The 20,879-nt window shown below is 39.5% G+C and overlaps 2 protein-coding genes across 5 annotated transcripts; both read left to right on the forward strand.

Annotated features, from left to right (window-relative positions):
- The first annotated feature begins 127 nt into the window (after positions 1–127).
- LOC308311160 (uncharacterized protein) lies at positions 128–6,633 on the forward strand. 2 transcript variants are annotated; one of them, XM_080757723.1, is made up of 10 exons: positions 128–374; positions 1,244–1,413; positions 2,443–2,563; positions 3,217–3,326; positions 3,538–3,709; positions 4,063–4,365; positions 4,499–4,656; positions 5,293–5,406; positions 5,646–5,687; positions 6,464–6,633. In XM_080757723.1, exons 1-10 carry the CDS (start codon positions 332–334, stop codon positions 6,629–6,631), a joined length of 1,401 nt encoding a protein of 466 aa, XP_080613849.1. In that variant the 5' UTR covers positions 128–331; the 3' UTR covers positions 6,632–6,633. The 2 variants fall into 2 exon arrangements, with proteins under 2 accessions (XP_080613849.1, XP_080613850.1); XM_080757724.1 differs by having other exon boundaries at positions 5,299–5,406.
- Positions 6,634–6,770: 137 nt separating this feature from the next.
- On the forward strand, positions 6,771–18,114 carry LOC308311161 (uncharacterized protein). Of its 3 annotated transcripts, XR_013963594.1 has the most exons (12): positions 6,771–8,095; positions 8,374–8,446; positions 9,483–9,652; positions 10,306–10,438; positions 11,234–11,343; positions 12,430–12,601; positions 13,214–13,525; positions 14,149–14,303; positions 14,412–14,525; positions 15,197–15,472; positions 16,344–16,372; positions 18,080–18,114. XR_013963594.1 is itself a non-coding variant. In XM_080757725.1 (10 exons), exons 2-10 carry the CDS (start codon positions 8,386–8,388, stop codon positions 15,338–15,340), a joined length of 1,371 nt encoding a protein of 456 aa, XP_080613851.1. In that variant the 5' UTR covers positions 6,771–8,095; positions 8,374–8,385; the 3' UTR covers positions 15,341–16,552. The 3 variants fall into 3 exon arrangements, 2 of the variants coding, with proteins under 2 accessions (XP_080613851.1, XP_080613852.1); XM_080757725.1 differs by lacking the exon at positions 18,080–18,114 and having other exon boundaries at positions 15,197–16,552; XM_080757726.1 differs by lacking the exons at positions 6,771–8,095; positions 8,374–8,446; positions 18,080–18,114 and adding an exon at positions 8,468–8,694 and having other exon boundaries at positions 15,197–16,552.
- Positions 18,115–20,879: the final 2,765 nt, after the last annotated feature.

The raw sequence follows: 20,879 nt of genomic DNA on the forward strand, positions 1-20,879 counted from the left end.
TTTTTGCAATTTGCACCATGGTTTCACTCCAGCACAGCAGGTGGCAGTAATGATGCCAACCACCCCGAAAAGGCAATAAAAGGCGAAGAAATCGCAGAAGGAGGTGGTCGCACTGGTCGGAGTTTGGTTTGTTTACGGCTACCTCAAAGAGCTAGCCCAGCCCTGAAAAATAATATTTGTATGCCAGCTCCTGTAAAACAAACAATCATAATTAGAAGATGAATTGTAACTTTTAACCTGTATCTATTAGACATTAATAACAGCTGCTGCTGTTGGTAGATCGTGTCTTCTTCAGTCTTTAGCAGAAGTCTTCTAACTCTCTGTAAAGGACATGTCACTTCTATTTCTAGTGATGCTGTCATGTGCATGTTCTGGTAAGTATTTAACTCTGCCATGTTCTCATGGATATAAATGTTAATGCAAAATCAAGGGATTTAAAATAATTTACTCGCATTTCAGTTTTAATTAACAGTCTGTAGTGGAAAAGTACTCTGATTGTTGTATACTAAATGTACCACACACACATGTGTGTGTGTGTGTGTGTGTGTGTGTGTGTGTGGTGTGTGTGTGTGTGTGTGTGTGATGTGTGCTGTCCTGTATTCAACTTCAATTGTACTTGAGTAAAAGTACAAAAGTATTGGCATTAAAAGGTGGAATTATTTGTTAAAATAATTGTTAAATTAGAAAAAATAAGGACCATGGTGGACCTGATAAAATACATGGTAGTCTTGATTCATTAAGTCTAACTAGTAAGTAGTAACTACATAGCATTATTACTGATAGAATATAGACATCTAACGTAACAACAAATGTAATATCACACATACACTTACCCTACCTTTTCTTTTTGCAAGTGCCAAAAGTAAATACTCATTATGCGGTTTAAAAAAATAAGGTCAATCTTTCAAAAGTGACACATCTACAACCTTTTTAATCTACAAATCAACTTGTCTTGCCTCTATGTTGTATTGGAGTATATCAAGTATTACAAAATTGGAAATACTTAAGTGAAGTAAAAGTACCTGATTGAGTACATTAATTGAGAATAAATACTTTACTTTCTACCAATGGTTATTAATCCTGAACTCTATACCTGCAAAAGTGCAAATATTAATAATACAAACATTGTGATGGATTTCAATGCCAACCCCTGTTCTCTAGTTTAATAATAGTCACAATTTAAAGTGTTGCAAATTGCTGCTAGTTTATTAGATGATTAACCTCTCCCTGTCTGTGTTTGAAGGCTCATATGGACTATATAAAGAGGTATGCTATGGGAGTGATTTGACTATATCTTTGGATGAAACGCCCTTCCTTACCTTTCGTCGAGGCTGGTTCTTCCTGCCAGTTAAACCAGGCATCCACAGGACACCAATCGCTAATCGGATAAGAGTGTCCACAGAGAACGGGACGGTGAGTAAGATATGGGAGTAGGGATGTTAACTATCCATTCATTGATAACCTTAATTATTGATCGATTAACCGGTTAATTCATAAGCGGCAGGTTTTTATTTATTCTGAAATAGTGCACTGTCTTGTCTGTCACATCACATGCAAAAAGCAGAGACGTTTCTGTGACTACCACCAAGGTGGGGGGGACTTCTTTTTTTTAACCGGCCCACATGTGCATTCTGGCCACGTGCGCACGCAGACGGCATTATATTCACAGAAAACCACCCAATGATAGACCCGCAGAATTTTCGATTAATAATTAAAAGTTTAATTGAAGAATTTCTCTCGATTAATCGATTATCTATTAACATCCCTACATGGTATATCATCTCTTACTTAAGTGGTTCTCAAAACATTTTAATTTCGGTGGGCCCCATAACTTTTGAACCCGCCATTATATATTACTAGTAGGCCTACTCTTGACAAAATAATACAACACCCCAAGCCAAGTGGCCTTGCACCTGAAGTGTTTACATTTCCGACCTGGACATTTTACTTGCTTCTTTGCTGCTCTCATGTCAACACCTGTGATTGTTCAGATACTTTAATGGAGGATTAACCTTTATGGCGGATCCTAAAATCTTACTTGAAGCGGAACCGATTACAAGGGTAGAATTTACCTTTTGTCAAGTCCAACCCGTGGTTGTGCCCATTGGTTTCTGTTTTGTGGTTGGACAAAAATCCTTTCTCTCCATCCACTACCATTGAAATAACAGGTTTTTCAGTTGTTTTGTATTGATATTCTATGCATTCAATTCTTATTTTAAACGTAGTAGTCAGTCAGTAAAAAGGAACATCACAGATGCTACTGGGCATATAATTTTTGTTTTTAGCTTTTTTCCAAAAATGTTTTAGCTAATTCAACATAAACAAGGCGGAACAAGGCAGAAAGAGCCTACTGGTTAGTCAGTCAGGGACCAATCAGAAGGCTGACAAATGGTGAATTACAATTGACTCTCGTCTCTGTTTTCATGTTCTCCCCAATTCCAGGCGTTGGACCCACGCTTCGAGATATCGTCTGATGAGTTCATTGTACGGGATGTGACCGAGAGAGATGAGGGTTTTTTCTCTTATGAAGCACAGTTCACTCTCTTCAGAGTATCAGTCAAAGGTGAGACCACATATGACACTTCAGCCTCATCTGTTCCAGTGTTGTTCTAGGATTTATGTAAATCAGTGTTTCCCAAACTGGTGGTGACCCAAAACAAAAACTTTGAAGTCTCCCTGGTACCCAAACTAGTGAAAAAAGCAGGTCTACAAGCTCACAACGCGTCGCTTAGCGGCCGCACATTTGTCCTAATGTAAATCCAAATAATCAAAGCCTATTTAGCCTGCTGCTTATCCGAAATGGAAATTCAAAAATACATGTTAAAGATATTTTAAAATATATTTCCATGAACAGACATGAAGAACAGAATGACAACTTCCTTTCTCTGCTTTTCAGGCGTGTAGTTCCAGACTCTATACAGCATTCTGAGATTGTGGAATAGTTGTCTGGCTTCGTGAGACTAGGCTTTGTAAACAAAACTTGCAAAATAATTGTGACAGACACAGGCCTACATGTAGACACACAGAAACACCCTTTTATAGACAGCGAGACTCTTGCATCACGACGAGTTCTGACCACATTATTTCACTGTATTGTCAGTTAACCCCTGTCACTTTCATTATTAAGCATCAAGTGTGTGTGTGTGTGTGTGTGTGTGTGTGTGTGTGTGTGTGTGTGTGTGTGTGTGTGTGTGTGTGTGTGTGTGTGTGTGCTAGATTGTTCGATTAGAGTGACAAAGGAATTTGGATCTGACTACTACTTCAAACTTCCCAATAAAGCAATTTCCCTGGACTTCACTCCCCTGGAAAACGCACACGGGTCACCGGTAGGGCTGCAATTTACTATTGATTATTTTCTTAGTGATTATTCTATCGAATATTTGTTCAATTAATTGAATACCGGTAATTAAATCATCACAAACTTTTCCCTATCCCCCCCCCCCCTATTCCGGTTCTTATCAGATAGGGATCGATTATTTTATTCAATTATCGATTTATCGATTTTCCTTTTCTTTTTTTTTTTACATTTGTACCCAGTCCCAGGTCCTGTGGAATAGCTCTAACCCGCAAGCCCGTGAGGCAGGAGGCAGGGGAAGGCTGGGGAACAACAAGTGGATGATGAACCAAATCACCTATGAATACGTCGGCTATTACACCTTCAGAGACATAAACCACAAATCAATTTGCAGACACAGGATGCAAGTTGAAGGTTAATGAATGAGAATTATCTGACATTGTATCACAAATAACTCTGGTGGGCTCAAGTACTCAACCCCAGTTAATTGAGTCAAAGTATAGATACGTATTCAAAGATTTTCCAGAAATGTATGGATAATATCAATGGTAGTGAAAATAGCTGATCTCCATACCATACCCCATCTACTATACCTAATATCTTCTGCAAAAATAGCTGACCTACAAGTGTTTTGAACTTGTAGATTGGATATTTGTAATGTACTTTGCTACTGTCCAAATTATCCTCTGACATGCGTTTCATCCAGACTTAATTACATGATTTAATGAGTTTTATGTGAATGCCATCCCTTCTATCTCATATTACAGAGAAGTACCAGTCCATTAATGACAAAATCCAGGGCCAGGACCTCGACATCACATTTGGGATGGACCCTGTGCTCTTTGACATGACCTATCTAGCAGATGGGGAAGCAGAAAGACAGAAAGAGACTTTGATGAAGGCAGGTGAACTGCAGCTGTACCACAGGATGTTTACAGGTAGAATTCACAATGTAGTCGGGCCGACGCTGCATATTACCATTGAGGACCTCCAGCCATCAGACTCTGGTACCTTTGAGTTCACGGACTGGAAGGGCAAACGGGCCCTCGTAGTGTATATGGACGTAACAGGTGAGTTATGCTGCTCTGATCCTGATAGCGCTATGAAGAGTAATCCAGAACCTTTATAACCTGATACTTTCCAGAACCCATGAAATTCTGTGATATTTCACGTAAACAACCCCACTTCTTTCTGTTCTTTCAGAGCGTTATCCTGCGTACGTCAGATATATCGTTGCTGCTGTCGGCATATTAACGGTGGTGTTCTGCTGTTGCTATGTGAAGAAGCGCTGCTGCAAGAAGACCACTAGAAAGAACTCTGTTCCTGACACTGAAGCAGCACCAGATGTATATTACCATGATGTGAGTACCCAACACAGTATATTACCATGATGTGAGTACCCAACACAGTATATTACCATGATGTGAGTACCCAACACATTGAACTAAGGCTGTACCCTAGCCCTGTTCTTAGGACTCCAACTTCGGCAGGAATTTTTGAGCGAACTTCCGAACCATTTGTTTCTAATTCATTTTAAAAATAACATTTTGACGACGTATGCGCACTGGCGCACCGTTTGTGTGCCCCCCTGATTATTAATAACACATAAACATGTAACATGTAAACACAACATGAACATAGTACTCTTATTATGCATATCGCATTCTCGCCGAGATATATTTTTGAGTTAAAAAAAGGGGGAAAAAAAACTGGTTCAAGCTGTTACGCCCCCTAGTCTAGGGTTAAGGGAAGCAACATAAAATGCAGAAAGACAAAACATGACAAAAACATTAAGATTCGAGTGCCAACCCTAACGAGTGAACGTTCGAACCCCTAATGTTCGGGGACAGCCTTACATTGAACACAACGTATAATAATATTACCATGATGTGAGTACACTCAACACAATGTATATTACTATGATGTAAGCGATTCTGTCCACGTTCTTGTCAAACTGCTTTTTTTGTTCGTTTGTTTTTTTTAACATCTTGGTTCACTTACAGGACAACACTCAGCCTTCCACTTCCGCTCATCCCAGTGCATCACATGGACCAGCTTACTCTTACCCACTGTACCACAACGAGCCTGGATCCACTTCCCAGCCACCGCTGGTAGCCGTTCTATACATCATAATAACTTGTCCACCTGAAATGTATTTAACTATAACAGTGGTTCTTAAACGTATACATTTCAAGGACCCCCATAACTGTTCCATTTGAAGACTCTTGAGTTACAGATCTGTAAAGATCACTTTAGAACCCTGAGGGTCCCTGTCCCCCACTTTGAGAACCACTGATCTCTACCCTGACGGATCACAGATCAGAATTGATAAGGATTGTTTATCTTACAGGTGCCTGGTCCTGAAGACCCTCATACCTCATCTCAACCTGAGGTATGGACTCACTCCATACCTATCAATTTTTCAAAAATAGCTAAAGCATAGCATAATGCTAACACCAAAAGGTGTTCCCGCCCAAAATGGGTTAAACCCAAAGCCTCGTTTCCGCTAAGCCCTTTGTTGATGTACTTTTTAGTTAATTTTATTTTATTTAGCACAGTATAAAAACAATACAATAAACATACACATATAGAAAATGGGAAGTGAGGGGGAAAAAATGCCCAAGGGGCTTATACGTGGCCTCTACCTATGTAATACACAATAAAACATCCAGAACATGATTGTAAACCTGAAATTTAGAATTTCCAAGTACATGATTGCAGTATATTAAAATAAAATAAAAATATAAAACTACAACATGATTAGAGAATACTTGGTTATCTACCGTAAGACATGATTAGAGGGGAAAAAAGAGATAATATAAATAAATATAAAGTGATCTGGTCAATTAAACAGGTTCTAAGCTTATGTTTGAAATTATTTAATGAAGAGGAATTTGATGAGATTGCTGTATAGCTGTTCCATAGCTGGGCCCCATTTTATCTGTTACTCTGCATATTATTATTATTACAAAACATACCATTACTCCCTTTTTTATACTAAGGCTATTTTCTATATGCTATATTTGATGCTGATACTTTTCTACTTTTGAAAAACGTCGTTTTACTTTCGTAACATATTTATATGTAACTACAATGAATTTTATCATATTGTGCATTTACTACATTAAAAGTATATTCTTCTTTTTCTTTTTTTGTGTCTTTCTCCAGGCGGGGACCACGGGATCACAGGAACCTCCTCCATATGATTCTCTCTTCTCTGCTGATTTTGAACCCCAGTTTGAGATGAAGGGAACGACGTTCCCCTCTGCTCCACCCCTCAGTTCAGACACGCCTTACTCTGATGTGTACACCTCAGACAAACTCAACTTTCTTTAGGATCTAACGATCATTTGTTTCGCTACTTAACATCGGTCTATCCCCTGCATAACGTACCGGCATGACGATCTCACAGACCGCTGAATCTCAGGTTCTCATTGACTTAATTTTCCTCATGACTCCAACACTTCGCACAGCTCACTGACTATTAAATTCTGTTTGTGTAGGATGTGAAACTAACTACTAGGCTACTATGCTGCTCATGTATTTAACCTATGCTTTCATTTTTGTGTTTGACTGCTCACAAGCTCATCAGATGGTGGGGTATCCTCTTGGTAAACTCACTGTCTGTGAGCTGGATAACTCAAAATTGATTAACACTGAGGATTTGACAGCAGGAGCTGACATGACAGAGAGAGCGAGAGAGACACGGCGTGAGTGCTTTAAGGGCTATACATACTTCTGATAGCTACATCTTTTTTTTACAATTCAATTTTTACAATTCAACAAAGTTCAAAAGTAGTTTATTTTACCAGCCTGTGTGTTGTTGCATGAACACCCTATGTGTAATGGAACTAACTCCCCAGGGGTTCCTGATGTGTCAAATTGTTAGTAGATGGAGGAGGCGAGGCCAGGAGGTTTCGTATTCATTGCACCCAAAACATTATTTTCGCACCCAAAACATTATTTTCCGCTTCTTTCTCAAATTCACAGTTTACCCATAAGATTTATTTATGAAAGTCATGAAATGGGAGCGCAGAACAACTGATAAAAACCTTTTGTCATTTGACAAGAATCATATTCTTGTCCTTTATTGCAATGGTCATCATTGTGAGGTGGATATATATAAACGTACTGCGTGTCACTGGAGAAGACTTGGACATTACTTTAGGGCAGTGGTTCCCAAACTGTGGTGCGTGCACCCCTTGTGGTGGGCGAGTGCCTTTTAGGGGGTGTGCGACATGAAAAGACTAATGGTGGTGCTATGGTTTTATTTGAAATATATTAAGATATTATGCCAATATATGGCAAGTATATGCAGAATATACACTATGCTGCACATAATGTATATTCCGTATTCAGGGCGGCTCATATGGGCATATATGTAGATATATAGGGAATATATGTCTATATAGCTTATGCAATTTTTATTTCCATGTGTGTGGGGGGGGGGGGGGGGGGGGGGGGGGTGCGTCAGCTAGTTCTGGAGGTAACAGGGGGTGCAAAAATGTTTGGGAACTGCTGCTTTAGGGGAAGCATTCACACCATCTTAGCCCTCAGAGTCTGGGGCATAGGAATGGACAGCGTATGGAACACTGAACACTGCACTGACTTACTTTACCTGTATTAAATGAATATGTGGTAGTACTTGGGGATCAGGTCGTTAGAACTACATGGACTGTGCCTTATGTGACTTTATATTTTATTTTTATTTTTTATTTTTTTTGTATTGAATATAGATGATGGTAAAGATTAACTGGACGGAACCCTCCCTCCCCCTGATTTTTTTCCAGGTTTTGTCAGGTTTGTAAACGTATGTCTTATCGTCTTGTTTGTTAGTGAAAAGTTTTAAAAATCAAAAGAAAAAAGGGTTCGCACCAACTCATGACCACTGGCTGGGTCTGGCTTATTATAGTATGGAGTGAAAATATTCTGTTACTTAGAATATCTGTGTTTTATTGTTTTTTTTGTATATGGGCCTATTGTGTCTGCAATAAAGTGTATCATAAAGTCAAGAATGCACTGTATTCTGAATGGATCACTTATTCACTTTGTATGTTTTGCACTGAATATTACTCCAGCAGGTGGCGGTAATGATGCCAACCACCCCGAAAAGGAAAGAAATTGACACAAGTCAGTATCACGTGGGCGGAGGTTTGTTTGTGTACATCATCATCGTGGCTAAGGGTGTACGCTCTGAAAATGTTTCTTTGAGTGCCACGTTTGCCAACTGATCTTTCGCTGGCGCTGCCGCCATAAAACAAGAATAATAGTAGCTTTTTACTCGTATTTATTGGACATTAATACCAGCTGTCGGTGGATTTTCAGTCTAGCTTCTCTCTGTGAAGGACATGTCACAATGTCACTTCTATTTCTAGTGATGCTGTCATGTGCATGTGCTGGTAAGTAACGTTCTCTGTCTCATGCACAGTCTATGGTCTCATCCCGATATCGAGGAATGACAAGAATTTAAAGTGAAGGCAAAGAAGAGAGCAGAAAATTGGAACTAACAGTATACGTTAAGGCTTATAAATAAATAACTTTGCTGAAATTGGCAGCCTACCTGAAAATGTATTTTCAAGGTTTCTTTATTTTGTCTCCCTAGGGAGAAATGTGTCTTGACCCCAAGGACCCGCCCTGCAGCATACAGATACAATACAAAACAAACAATTTAAAGGCACACAGTGACCCGTACAACATTAAAAAACCACACACCTTAACATACCAAGTGCAAAAGAGGAAGAAAAAAATAAAGAAACCTTGAATACATACTCTGCCATACAGATTGGACAAAATTACTTTATTCACAAAAAGTGACATAGTGCTGCTTTAAAATCAAATGCTAAAAGTACTTGTCATTTCACAAGTTTGGGACAAAATCGAAAAAATAGCATCTTTTAGATATAGGCCCTATCGCATAAATTGTTTTCTTTTTTTTAAATCTAAATCTGCAAAGTAACATTTTATAAAATCCCTAGACGAAAGAAAGCAGCAAATGAACAAAAACATGAACCTTGGTTGGGAAAAAAAACTAAAGTTGTCCTTTAAGCACAATACTTGAATGTACTTTACTTTCCACCACTGGTAATTAATCCTACATGTTGAATTGCCACAAATAATACAAACATTTGATCGATTTCCTTGCAGTCTATGCTCTGATAACATCTCTCGTCTCTGTCTGTGTTTTAAGGCTCACATGGATATGTGAGACGTAGAAAGGCATGCTATGGGAGTGATTTTTCGATAGAAATGGGTCCCTTTGACTTCTATCGAGAGTTGTTCTTCGTGCCATCAGAACGAGGCACAGCGGTCATAAGTCCAAGTGAGGAGAGGATACCAGTGAGGATGGAGAATGGGACGGTAAAGACATGGGAGTTGTTCTACATAGGGAGACATTTTCAATGTTTTTGTCCACTTTGACTGTATCGCATCAAACAAACCGAATGTACTGTACATAATATGATGGGAGTAGCAAACCGAGATATAGACAGTAGGCCTGTGCGTGTGTGTGTGTGTGTGTATGTGTGTGTGTGTGTGTGTGTGTGTGTGTGTGTGTGTGTGTGTCTTTAACGAAGGCTATATGGAGACGACAGAGACATCTAGTGCTGAAATCAATAATCATACCACTGTAGAACTCTACAGCCCTATGTAAAGAGTGATTACATCTGACCCTTGAGGTCAGATGTTCGGAGTCCCGGATCCAGAATGGCCATTGAGAGAGAGATGTTTTATTTAATTATTATACTAGTTAGAATAGACTATACAACTATAGACTATACAACCCAGATATCTTTGTGTCAGGGATCTAGACATCTCGGTTGTAAACTCGGACAACCATTCCCCATTGGAGTAGTATTGTATAGTGCCTGTCTTCTCTGAATGTGAGCAAAGAGTTATTCACATGTTGAGGATATTTGACCTATGTTTATGACCTAGGATCCTAAGATCTAACTTGAAGCTGAACTGATTACAAGGGTAGAATTCACTTTTTGTTGTGTTCTCCTCTCTTCCAGATGTTGGACCCACGCTACGAGATATCGTCCGATAAGATTATTATACGGGAGGTGACAGAGAGAGATGAGGGTTTTCTTGCTTCTAGCAATTTGTTGGGCAACATATACACTCTCTTCAGACTGGGAATCGAAGGTGAGACGTATGACACTTCAATCTGGTGTGTTCCAGTGCTGTTCTAGGACGGTGGTTAACTGTGGACCTACTGGGACATAATATTTGAACTGGGTGCATCCTGACCAGCACTTGGAATTGTAGGAGTGGAGGCATTACATTTAGTTTACTCAGTTTACACAGAGAAATTATGTGAAAATAGCTGTTGCTCACTACGCCTCACATATTATTTGACAATTTGGCCAGTGTTTGACCAGTTTTTATAGTTTAATTTGTTGATTACTTTTGATGCGGTAATGGTCTTTTTTCATATAATTTCAATTTATTCATTTCTTAGGTATTTAATTAAAGATCTTCAAAGTCTTTAAATTACCGTCATCTGGGACCTTGAACTGTATCAATCATGATGTAATATTGACTCTTAGGACTTCCTCTTCTGCTTCCCATTTACCTCTAACCCCCGCAAGAGAGAACACTTTCAGTGATGATGTAAGAAAGAAAGTGAAGTAAAAGTTAAATATTGATAGAATGTGTATATATGGGAACACTTTAGTGGGATTCTATGTGGGCCTGGTGACAAGAGACATTCGGTGCTGATCGGTGTAGTGGTTTATTATGAGCTATTATGATAACATACATAGGCTACTCTATAATGATATGCATCATGCGACCTGACCACATTTTGTCACTGTCCTGTCAGTTAACCCATGTCACACACATTTTGTGTGTATGTGTGTGTGTGTGTGTGTGTGTGTGTGTGTGTGTGTGTGTGTGTGTGTGTGTGTGTGTGCGTGTGCGTGTGCGTGTGCGTTTTAGATTGTTCAAGTAAAGTGACAAAGGAGTTTGGATCTGACTACTACTTCAAATGTCCCAATAATGCATATTCCCTGGAATTCACTCCCCTGGAAAACACATATGGGTCACAGGTAGGGCTGCAGCTATACTATAGATTATATCTTAGTGATTGTTGTCTCCACCAGCTGAAGGCATGGGGAGAGTATGTTTTGCACTCCGTCCGTGTGTCCGTCCGTCTGTGTACAGCTAATCTCCAGCACCGTTAACCTGGTCGATTCTAACTTTGTGCACACACTCCCTGGATGCCAACGATGAACCTCTGCCCCAAATCTTCTAGAACAGCCTGTTATAGCGCCACCATGAGGCACATTTTCACATTTCTACCTATAACTGCACCGATATGCACGAAACGTTGCATGCCCCCTCCCTAGAGGCCAAGGAAAGACCTTTGACCTGCATTTTTCACATCTGAACCAGGAGGTGCTATAATATTACTTACTCCTCCAGATTCTGTCCAAAAATCCCACAAATCATTAGGCTACACTATCTCTTATAGTCATGTGTCTAATATCTCATATTCTATCCTAATTGGCTAACATTTGCCTTCAAAGTCATGAATGCAGCGTGCAATTTACGTGAAATCTTTCACACTCTTTCCTACTATAACCTGACCTGGCCTGGTGGAGACCTGTGCCCCGAGGGGCACTTTTTCTAGTTATACTTTTACATTATAATGTTATACATTAACTACTTATAACTTATTACGGTACTGTATATTGAAAATAGCCAATCTACGACGTGTTGCGTTGCAAGCTTGTGGATTGGCTCTTTTCACAAAGGGTGTTTCTCTTGTACATACTGTATGCAAAATAGTGGAGATGGATATATCATTAGGATTTGATCGATTCTGATTCTGCTGATCGATTCCATCGATTATCGATTTTCATAATGGAATAGAAAAAAGGTTAAATGTTATATAATACATTTTCCTTTTCAGCGATAACCGAAGTAAATAATATTTACTAGTAACATGTTTCAAGAGCTAATGCTGAGCTAATGCTGAATTGTCAATGTGTAAACTAATGTTACATCATTATTGTCAATGTCTACAATATGGAAAGCAGTGTAGTTAAAGCTTGTTGTACGCTTTATTTATTATATCTATTATTTTATAAAATCGATCGATTATCGATTATTATATATATGTTTGTACCCAGTCCCAGGTCCTGTGGAATCGCACTAACCCGCAAGCCAGTGAGGCAGGAGGCAGGGGAAGGCTGCTGAACAACAAGTGGATGATGAACCAAATCACCTATCAATACGTCGGCTATTACACCTTCAGAGACGAAAACCACAAGTTTATTTCCAGACACAGGGTGGAGGTTGAAGGTTAATGACATAGAATTATCTAATTATCGTATCAGAAAGATCAGAAAGATTTTACAGAAAGATTTAAAATATACAGTACTAGTGAAAAAAGATGATTTGCTCAGATCTGCACCTGCCCCCCACAGGATGGGCCAGGGTGCTGGTATAGCAAGTAGCAACATATACTGTACGTTTTTCAGAAAACTGTTAGGATTTTAGAAGACATTTGTAGAATCGGCCTCAGGTTTTATTGAGTTAAACCTCTAGTCTTAACGAAACAGACCTGAGTTTCGACCATACCGTTGTTTTCCCCCATCTACTACACCAAATCTACCAGCATTGTGAGCTTGTAGGTCAGCTATTTGTGTGCCCCCCAGAATATGGCTCATGGAGTTCATGTGGTTTAGTTGTTACCGATAATTCATAATGTACTTTTCATTCCTTAGAAATATAGTAGACGCAAAAGTACATCAGTCATTGAAAGTCTCAAAAAATACAAAAATATAAATAGTCAAGTACATGTACTTCGATACTGTCCATCACTGCAAATAATCATCTGAGATGCGTTTCATCCAGACTTCCATAATTGAATGAGTTTTATTTTAATGCCATCCTTTTTATCTCATCTTACAGAGCGGTACCCGTACTCTTATGTCAAAGTCCAGGGCGAGGACCTCCACATCACATTTGGGATGGACCCTGTGTTGTTTGACATGACCTTTCAAGCAGATGCGGATCATTCCGAGAAAATACTTCTGATGAAGCAAGGCGAATTGTTTGTGTACAATAGACTGACGTATGAAGTGTTTCAAGACAGATTTCAAAAGCTAGTCGGACCAACGCTACATATTACCATTGAGGACCTCCAGCCATCAGACTCGGGTACCTTTGAGTTCACTGACTGGAAGGGCAACCGGGCCCTGGTAGTGTTTCTGAAGGTAAAAGGTGAGTTATGGGAGGCGACAGTGGGCTCAGGGGTAGAGCGGCCAATTGGAACCATGAGGTTCCCATTCGATCCCGGGCTCAGAGTTAGTGTCGAACTCCTAATTGTTCCCGATAAGCAAGTTGGTGGCTTGCATGGTTTCCTCTGCCATCGGAGTAAGGATGTGTGTGTGAATGGGTGAATGTAATGCACAATCTATGTAAAGTGCCTCGGATGAATGCATGGACAGAGCATTCAGAGCGTGAGCCAACACTGTTGGCTATAATTCAGGTTATATTATGCAAAAGAAAAACATCACAGAATTCAACACTGTTCTGTTCATTCAGGTACTTCTCATTTATTTAATAAAGCAGACAACATGGCCGAGATGGCACGTTTCGACTACAAAGCCTTCCTCAGAGCAGCAATGATCCCTCAGCGAAAGATGATTATTGCTTTATTAAATAAATTGGACAGAGCGTGAGTGTTGAATTATGTGATGACATGGCTATCATTTACAAGAACCTGTGAAATTCGTTTCAAGGTGCGGTACGGTTCGCTTAGTTAGTGTCGTCAAGAGCATTTCATCTGGTCAAAGTTTCTGTTTCACGTAAACAACCATGGGCACTTCTTTCTGTTCTTTCAGAGCGTTCTCCTCCGTACGTCAGATATATCGTTGCTGCTGTCTATTGCTGCTGCATATTAACGGTGGTGTTCTGCTGTTGCTATGTGAAGAAGCGCTGCTGCAAGAAGACCACTAGAAAGAACCACTCTGTTCCTGACACTGAAGCAGCACCAGATGTGAGTACACCCAACACAATGTATATTGCTTTGATGTATTAAAGCAACTCTGTCCACATAATTATTGTTGTCAAACTGCTATTTTATTATTTCAACATCTTGGTTCAGTTACAGGACAACACTCAGCCTTCCACTTCCGCTCATCCCAGTGCATCACATGAACCAGCTTACTCTTACCCACTGTACCACAACAAGCCTGGATCCACTTCCCAGCCACCACTGGTAGCTAGATATATCTTTTGGGCATGTTTGCCTTTATTGATAGGGTACAGTAATTAGACAGGAAAGGGGGAAAGATGGGGGAAGACATGCAGCAAAGCCGTCAGGCTGGATTACCGGCCTAGGTGCCTGGACCGCTCAGCCACTGCCCAGGCCCACTGGTAGCTGTTTTAAACATCATCATTTCTCCACCTCAAATGTGTTTATCTATACCAGTGTTTCTCAAACTTTTACATTTCAAGGACCCCCATAACCCTTAAGAGTTACAATACAAACCTCTAATGGTCCATTTAGTACCCCCTCCTCCCTCCCTGGCCCCCACTTTGAGAACTTTTTATTTATTTATGTAAAGTACAATTGAGTACCTTGAATAGCGCTCTATAAATGAAACATAAACTGTCAAGGAACTGCACTGAATGAAATGGTGTCTTATTTCTTTGGCGCACAAACAATGCCTTCTCAAATCCATGGCAAAAATTCAGGTTTTTTGACATACTACTTTCTTAAATGGATTGCAACGATGTTGTTCTTTAATAATATTTTGATGCTAATAACTTTGTACTTTCAGTAGTACAATTTTGATTTATATACAAGTAGTATCTCATATTGTGCATGTACTGCATTACAGTATCATCATGCAGCATAATCATTGTTTTGGTCTTCTTTCTCCACAGGACAACCACACGGACGAACCTCCTCCATATGATTCTCTCTTCCCTCCTAATGCTGAAGTTGCCCCAGCGACTTCTGCTCCACCCCTCAGTTCAGACACGCCTTACTCTAATGTGTACACCTCAGACGAACTCAACTTTCTTTAGGAAAAATATATATAATAATCAAAAGATCAGTTGATGTTTTGCGACTTAACACTAGCCTGCCGCTGGCCTTCGGTTCTCTCCCCTGCATATTAACATACCGGGATGACGAGCTCACACACCGATGAATCTCAGGTTTATATTTATTTATTTGATATGGACATATCACATTGCTCATTGCACAGTTACACAGTACAATTAGTAGATGCATTGTTTACAGTATGTTAGCACGTGTGCTAATTTTCACCACCTATCCACAGGAGACCATTCTAAACACTTTAGTTTAAAAAACCCAATCAAGTACAAAAAAGGAATACATACTAATAATATTTACAACCAAATTACAATACCAATTACATTACAATACCCATTACATTTGATATAAACAAATATGCATGTTTTTATTCCAATCAATTCATAAACTACTCCCAGCCTGTTTTCAAAATGTATTCCATTTTAATAACGAAATCCATAATCATTACACCAGAGCATCCATTGATCTTCATTCCGTTTTCTTCAGGACAACATCGGTTATCTTTAGGCTTACCAATATATATTAATTATGTTATTTAAGCTCAACTGGTAGCTTCTATAGGAAGGCCACTCGTTAAGCCCCTTTACGTTTTTTTTGCACTTCCGGCACATCATGTATGTAACAAATTTTGTTTCTTATTGAAGTATTACATTCTTTATTTATTTTACCATATTGTTGTTATTATGTACACATGTGCAAATAAACTAAACTAACCTACAGTAACCAAAAGTAAACATAATCACTCAGGTAACCAGTCAGAAGCTACAGTATAGTAATAGTTATAGTTTCAATGTACAGATATTTTACTGTTAGATGGATGTTAGGTTCTTAGTTTACTTATGATCCTTGATGACTATTGTGTGTTTGATGTATTACCATGTGTTGTTGCTTATTGTAAATAGTTCTAGATTAAGAGCGTCTGCTAAATGCCTAAATTGTCAATTGTTCTGTTCAAATGATTTGTCTCAACAGTCTGCACTCCGACCGGCAAAGTTGAGCAGGTGAACTTGAACCTTGACCTTGTCATAATGAAAATTGGTTGTACTTTGTTTTAAGGTGTGTTTGCACACTGGTGCGTTTTTCCGGCCGAATATCGGAGCAAATTTCGGAGGACGTAAAGAAATATATTTTAAAAGTTAGTGACTAGCCTACTACTTTCTAGTGGGGGCGTTGGTGACAGGCTGACATGCAGTTAGTGACTAGCCTACTACTTTCTAGTTGGGGCGTTGGTGATAAGCTGACATGCAGTTAGTGACTAGCCTACTACTACTTTCTAGTTGGGACGTTGGTGACAGGCTGACATGCAGTTAGTGACTAGCCTACTACTACTTTCTAGTTGGGGCGTTGGTGACAGGCTGACATGCAGTTAGTGACTAGCCTACTACTACTTTCTAGTGGGGGCGTTGGTGACAGGCTGACATGCAGTTAGTGACTAGCCTACTACTTTCTAGTTGGGGCGTTGGTGATAAGCTGACATGCAGTTAGTGACTAGCCTACTACTTTCTAGTTGGGGCGTTGGTGACAGGCTGACATGCAGTTAGTGACTAGCCTACTACTACTTTCTAGTTGGGGCGTTGGTGATAAGCTGACATGCAGTTAGTGACTAGCCTACTACTACTTTCTAGTGGGGGCGTTGGTGATAGGCTGACAGCTAGTGATAGCCTGCTACTTTCGGATCCACAAAACGCAGTGGAAAAACTTACCAGTGTGCCACCAACTCTATCGATTTTAGTCGTGGAGAAATTGGTTGCATGTACTTATTGAGTACACTCTTTTTTCACTCTACATCAAATCTCTTTGCCAAAGATATCTACAAGACCACAACACGTCAAATCGTGAGCTTGTAGATCTGCCTTTTTTGTGTTCCTCCCAGAAATAGGGAAGCTGCCTGGGGTTCAAGTGGTTAAATGCCATTTGATTTGCCTGAAAAATATATATTACTAAGACTAACAAATTATCATAAAATTACTAATTACTGTGTTTGTGAAAATATAAAGTCACATTATTATGCTCTTCATGTCACATCATTGTAAGGAAATTGGACATCTGAATTAAAGGTATTACACTTACGTTGTTGGCAGTCTTGTCAAATAAACAATCAGATCAGCTAACTTGGCAAGCTATTGAACCATGTGATATTTAATTGGTGTTATTGTAATGTTTCAACCTTGTGTTATTTAAATTGCCTCTAAGGCCTGGGTTAATTCAATAACACCATTGTTTGTGTATGTGTGGGGAGCTTGCCTGGCAGATTACATCACTCAGCTAAGGGACTGTCATTTGGGATACTGGTGAGTTGAAGATGCCTTGGGCTTTAATCTTCTTTTCCCTGGCAACCAGGAGAGTGGCCACCTGAGAAGTCTTTGGGGGAATGGCCACTGCTCTGATTATCAACTTCCGGTGGCATACCCACATGCTTCTCAGGTGCCTACTCTGTTTTGGTGTCCAGTTTTTAGGTGCCCAAATCTCCCAGGTGGACACTCTGTTTTGGAGCCCAGTTTATACGGTGCCCAAATCTCCCAGTTGGACACTCCTGGTGTCCAGCCCATTGCTCAGGGCCGGCACTGGTCCAGCCGTATTCCTAGTGCCCACTCTATTTTACTGCCTGAATTTAAAAAATGTAGGCGTGTGGAGTGGATTCAATTATTGACTGGGCAAATATCTCTTCTTGTTGTTCTTGTTTTTTCGCCCCCTCTTTTCGAAGTTAGACTGGGCCAGCTCTAAACGGACTGGGCCACAGCCCGGGTGGCCCATTGGACCCTAGATTCATAGTATCTTGGCCTCAGAACGTACTAAGATGTCAGGTAAGTGAGACCCTTGATGACACTTTGGCCTTCCTTTCTTCATTGTCCTATCCTCTCCAGGCATATGCCGAGGGCTTGCTGTCAACAAACACCCAGGCCAGAATAATTTAAACACCCACTGCAGGCAGTCTTAAGTGTTAAGACCAGTGGTGGAAAAGGTTTTTTTTTACGTAAGTAAAAGTATCAATAATGCAATATAAATATACTCTGTAAGAGTCTGCAATTCAACATGGTCTTGAGTGAAAGCAAAAGTATTGTCTTCAAAATTTACGAAAAGTCAAAGTACTAATTGTGCAGAATGTCCCATTTAAAGTTTTCACATGTATATACTGTACATACATCTTTGAAAATAGCAGATCTACAAGCTCACAATGCGTCACATCCCGACGCATTGTGAGCTTGTAGATCTACTATTTTCAAATGGCCGAAATATACAGTAGGCTACATAAGGCTGAAGTGGTTACTGTATGTTTTGTAATAATAATCAAAATCTACAAAGTAACTAGTAACCAAAGTAAAAACAAACAATAGGCTATATATAGTGGAGTAAAAGTACAATATTTGCCTCTGAGATCTAGCGGAGTAGAAGTGAAAGTACTGGGAAATTGGAAATACTCACGGAAAGTACAAATACTTAAGTAAATCTGCTTAGTTACTTTCTACCACTGATACCTGTGTGTGTTTAAGCCCTGCCTCGTCCCATGCAGGTCGGTGATGTGAACGATGACGTGATGGTGTATAGGTGACACAGTTATAGGGGATGGCACTAACCTGTGTATAAAACTTAAACAACTGGACAATGGACTTAGAGAAGGGGAGAGAGGGGTGGGTGTTAGACAGTCATGATGAGGGCTTCTCTAGACATACACCTGCTTTTTTCATGCTCGATGTTCTTTTCCTTCTCTGCGTTGTATTATTCCTCCTCCTCTTCCTCCTCTTCTTCTTGTGAGTTACAGGCACCGTTTAATCCCAACGGAATGCACAAGAACGGAGACGTGATTCTGGGCGGTTTGTTTCCATTCCACGTGGCCTCTGTCTTCCCCGAGCTGACCTTCACACAGCCCAAGCGACAGAGGCCCTCCTGCTATCGGTGGGTTTCACTTAGACTTATAGAGATGTCCCGATACCGATATATGTTTTTCTTCAGACAAAGTACAAGTACCTGTACTTCATTTTTATTACTCGCCGATACCGAGTACCGATACGAGTACTTTTTGTTTTTGTTGTTCTCCCCTTTTTCTCATTGTCATGCCTTGTACTTTTAATGATACTGTAATGTTCTATTACCACAATAATAATAATAATAATAATAATAAACTTTATTTGTATAGCACCTTTCATACATAAATGTAGCTCAAAGTGCTTCACAGGGCAAAAATAAAATACAATAAAACACAAGTAATTAAAATGATAAAACAATGGCAAAGAACAAAATTGAATATAAGAACATAAAATAAATAAAAATAAATAAAAACAAATAAAAACACCAGCAGCAAATCAGTCAGGACAGGGTAGGAACGTGCATATTAAAACTCAATTAAAAGCAACGTTGTAGAAGTGGGTCTTGAGCTGAGCTTTAAAAATGTCTACAGAGGCTGCCTGACGAAGGTACAGTGGGAGCTTGTTCCATGCCGACGGCCCGTAGAAGCAAAAAGCTGCTTCCCCGTATTTTTTAGTTTTTTTTTGGCAACGCGAGCAGGCCAGCACTGGAAGACCTTAGGAGGCGGTTTGGGACATATTTAGGCAGGCAGTCATGTAGGTAGGAAGGTGCGAGACCATTGAGAGCTTTATAGACAAGTAAAATAATTTAAATTTAATTAAGTTAATTTAGTCTTATTTAATTCAAATCAATCCTAAAAACAACCGGAAGCCAGTGCAGTGATGCCAAAACTGGAGTAATATGTTCTCTCATCCTAGTTCTATAGTTAAAACTCTGGCTGCTGCATTTTGGACAAGTTGTAATCTGTCAGTTGTTGTCTTAGGCAGTCCTGAAAAAAGTGCATTGCAGTAATCAAGCCGAGAAAAAACAAAGGCGTGGATTAGCGTTTTTGCATCGTCCAAGGACAAATAGGCTCTGATTCGTGCAATATTTCTAAGGTGAAAAAAGGCAATCTTGGTAACATGATTAATGTGTGAATTAAAATTCAATTCAGAATCAATAATAACCCCCAGGTTCTTTACTGTACTGTTACTTTCTACAGTCAGGTTACCAAGTCTGCTTATTATTGATTCTTTCTGCTCACTAGAACCGATTATGAGAACTTCTGTCTTATCCTCATTTAGCTTGAGAAAGTTCTCACTCATCCAACATTTGATGCTAGATAGCCTGAAACGATTTTGAGAAAATATCAAATTCCAAAATGTTCTCTTTATTTTGCAAGAGACAAGTGACAAGTGACTCTTGGTCTGTGATCTTACATACATTTCATGTATTACAAATACATGCACGCTTAGCAGACTGTACACGTCGGCATTTAAACTTGTAGCACTGCATGTGTAGGCCTATACTCACCCAATAATTAATTTCTAAGATTTGGAGTCAGATATTGTCCTAATTACTGTGTTTGTGAAAATATAAAGTCACATTATTATGCTCTTCATGTCACATCATTGTAAGGAAATTGGACATCTGAATTAAAGGTATTACACTTACGTTGTTGGCAGTCTTGTCAAATAAACAATCAGATCAGCTAACTTGGCAAGC

The sequence above is a fragment of the Protomyctophum bolini genome, assembly GCF_963924005.1.
Source record: "Protomyctophum bolini genome assembly, chromosome: 23".
NCBI lineage: Eukaryota > Metazoa > Chordata > Actinopteri > Myctophiformes > Myctophidae > Protomyctophum > Protomyctophum bolini.

What these genes read in the sequence shown, in the direction of transcription:
- LOC308311160 (XM_080757723.1), top strand. Translation starts at nt 332, where the DNA reads ATGTCACTTCTATTTCTAGTGATGCTGTCATGTGCATGTTCTG. An exon ending in ACACAGGATGCAAGTTGAAG is followed by an intron (nt 3,710 to 4,062) that starts GTTAATGAATGA and finishes CTCATATTACAG; the next exon opens with AGAAGTACCAGTCCATTAAT. An exon ending in ATACCTCATCTCAACCTGAG is followed by an intron (nt 5,688 to 6,463) that starts GTATGGACTCAC and finishes GTCTTTCTCCAG; the next exon opens with GCGGGGACCACGGGATCACA.
- LOC308311161 (XM_080757725.1), top strand. Translation starts at nt 8,386, where the DNA reads ATGATGCCAACCACCCCGAAAAGGAAAGAAATTGACACAAGTCAGTAT. An exon ending in CTTCAGACTGGGAATCGAAG is followed by an intron (nt 10,439 to 11,233) that starts GTGAGACGTATG and finishes TGTGCGTTTTAG; the next exon opens with ATTGTTCAAGTAAAGTGACA. An exon ending in AGTGTTTCTGAAGGTAAAAG is followed by an intron (nt 13,526 to 14,148) that starts GTGAGTTATGGG and finishes CTGTTCTTTCAG; the next exon opens with AGCGTTCTCCTCCGTACGTC.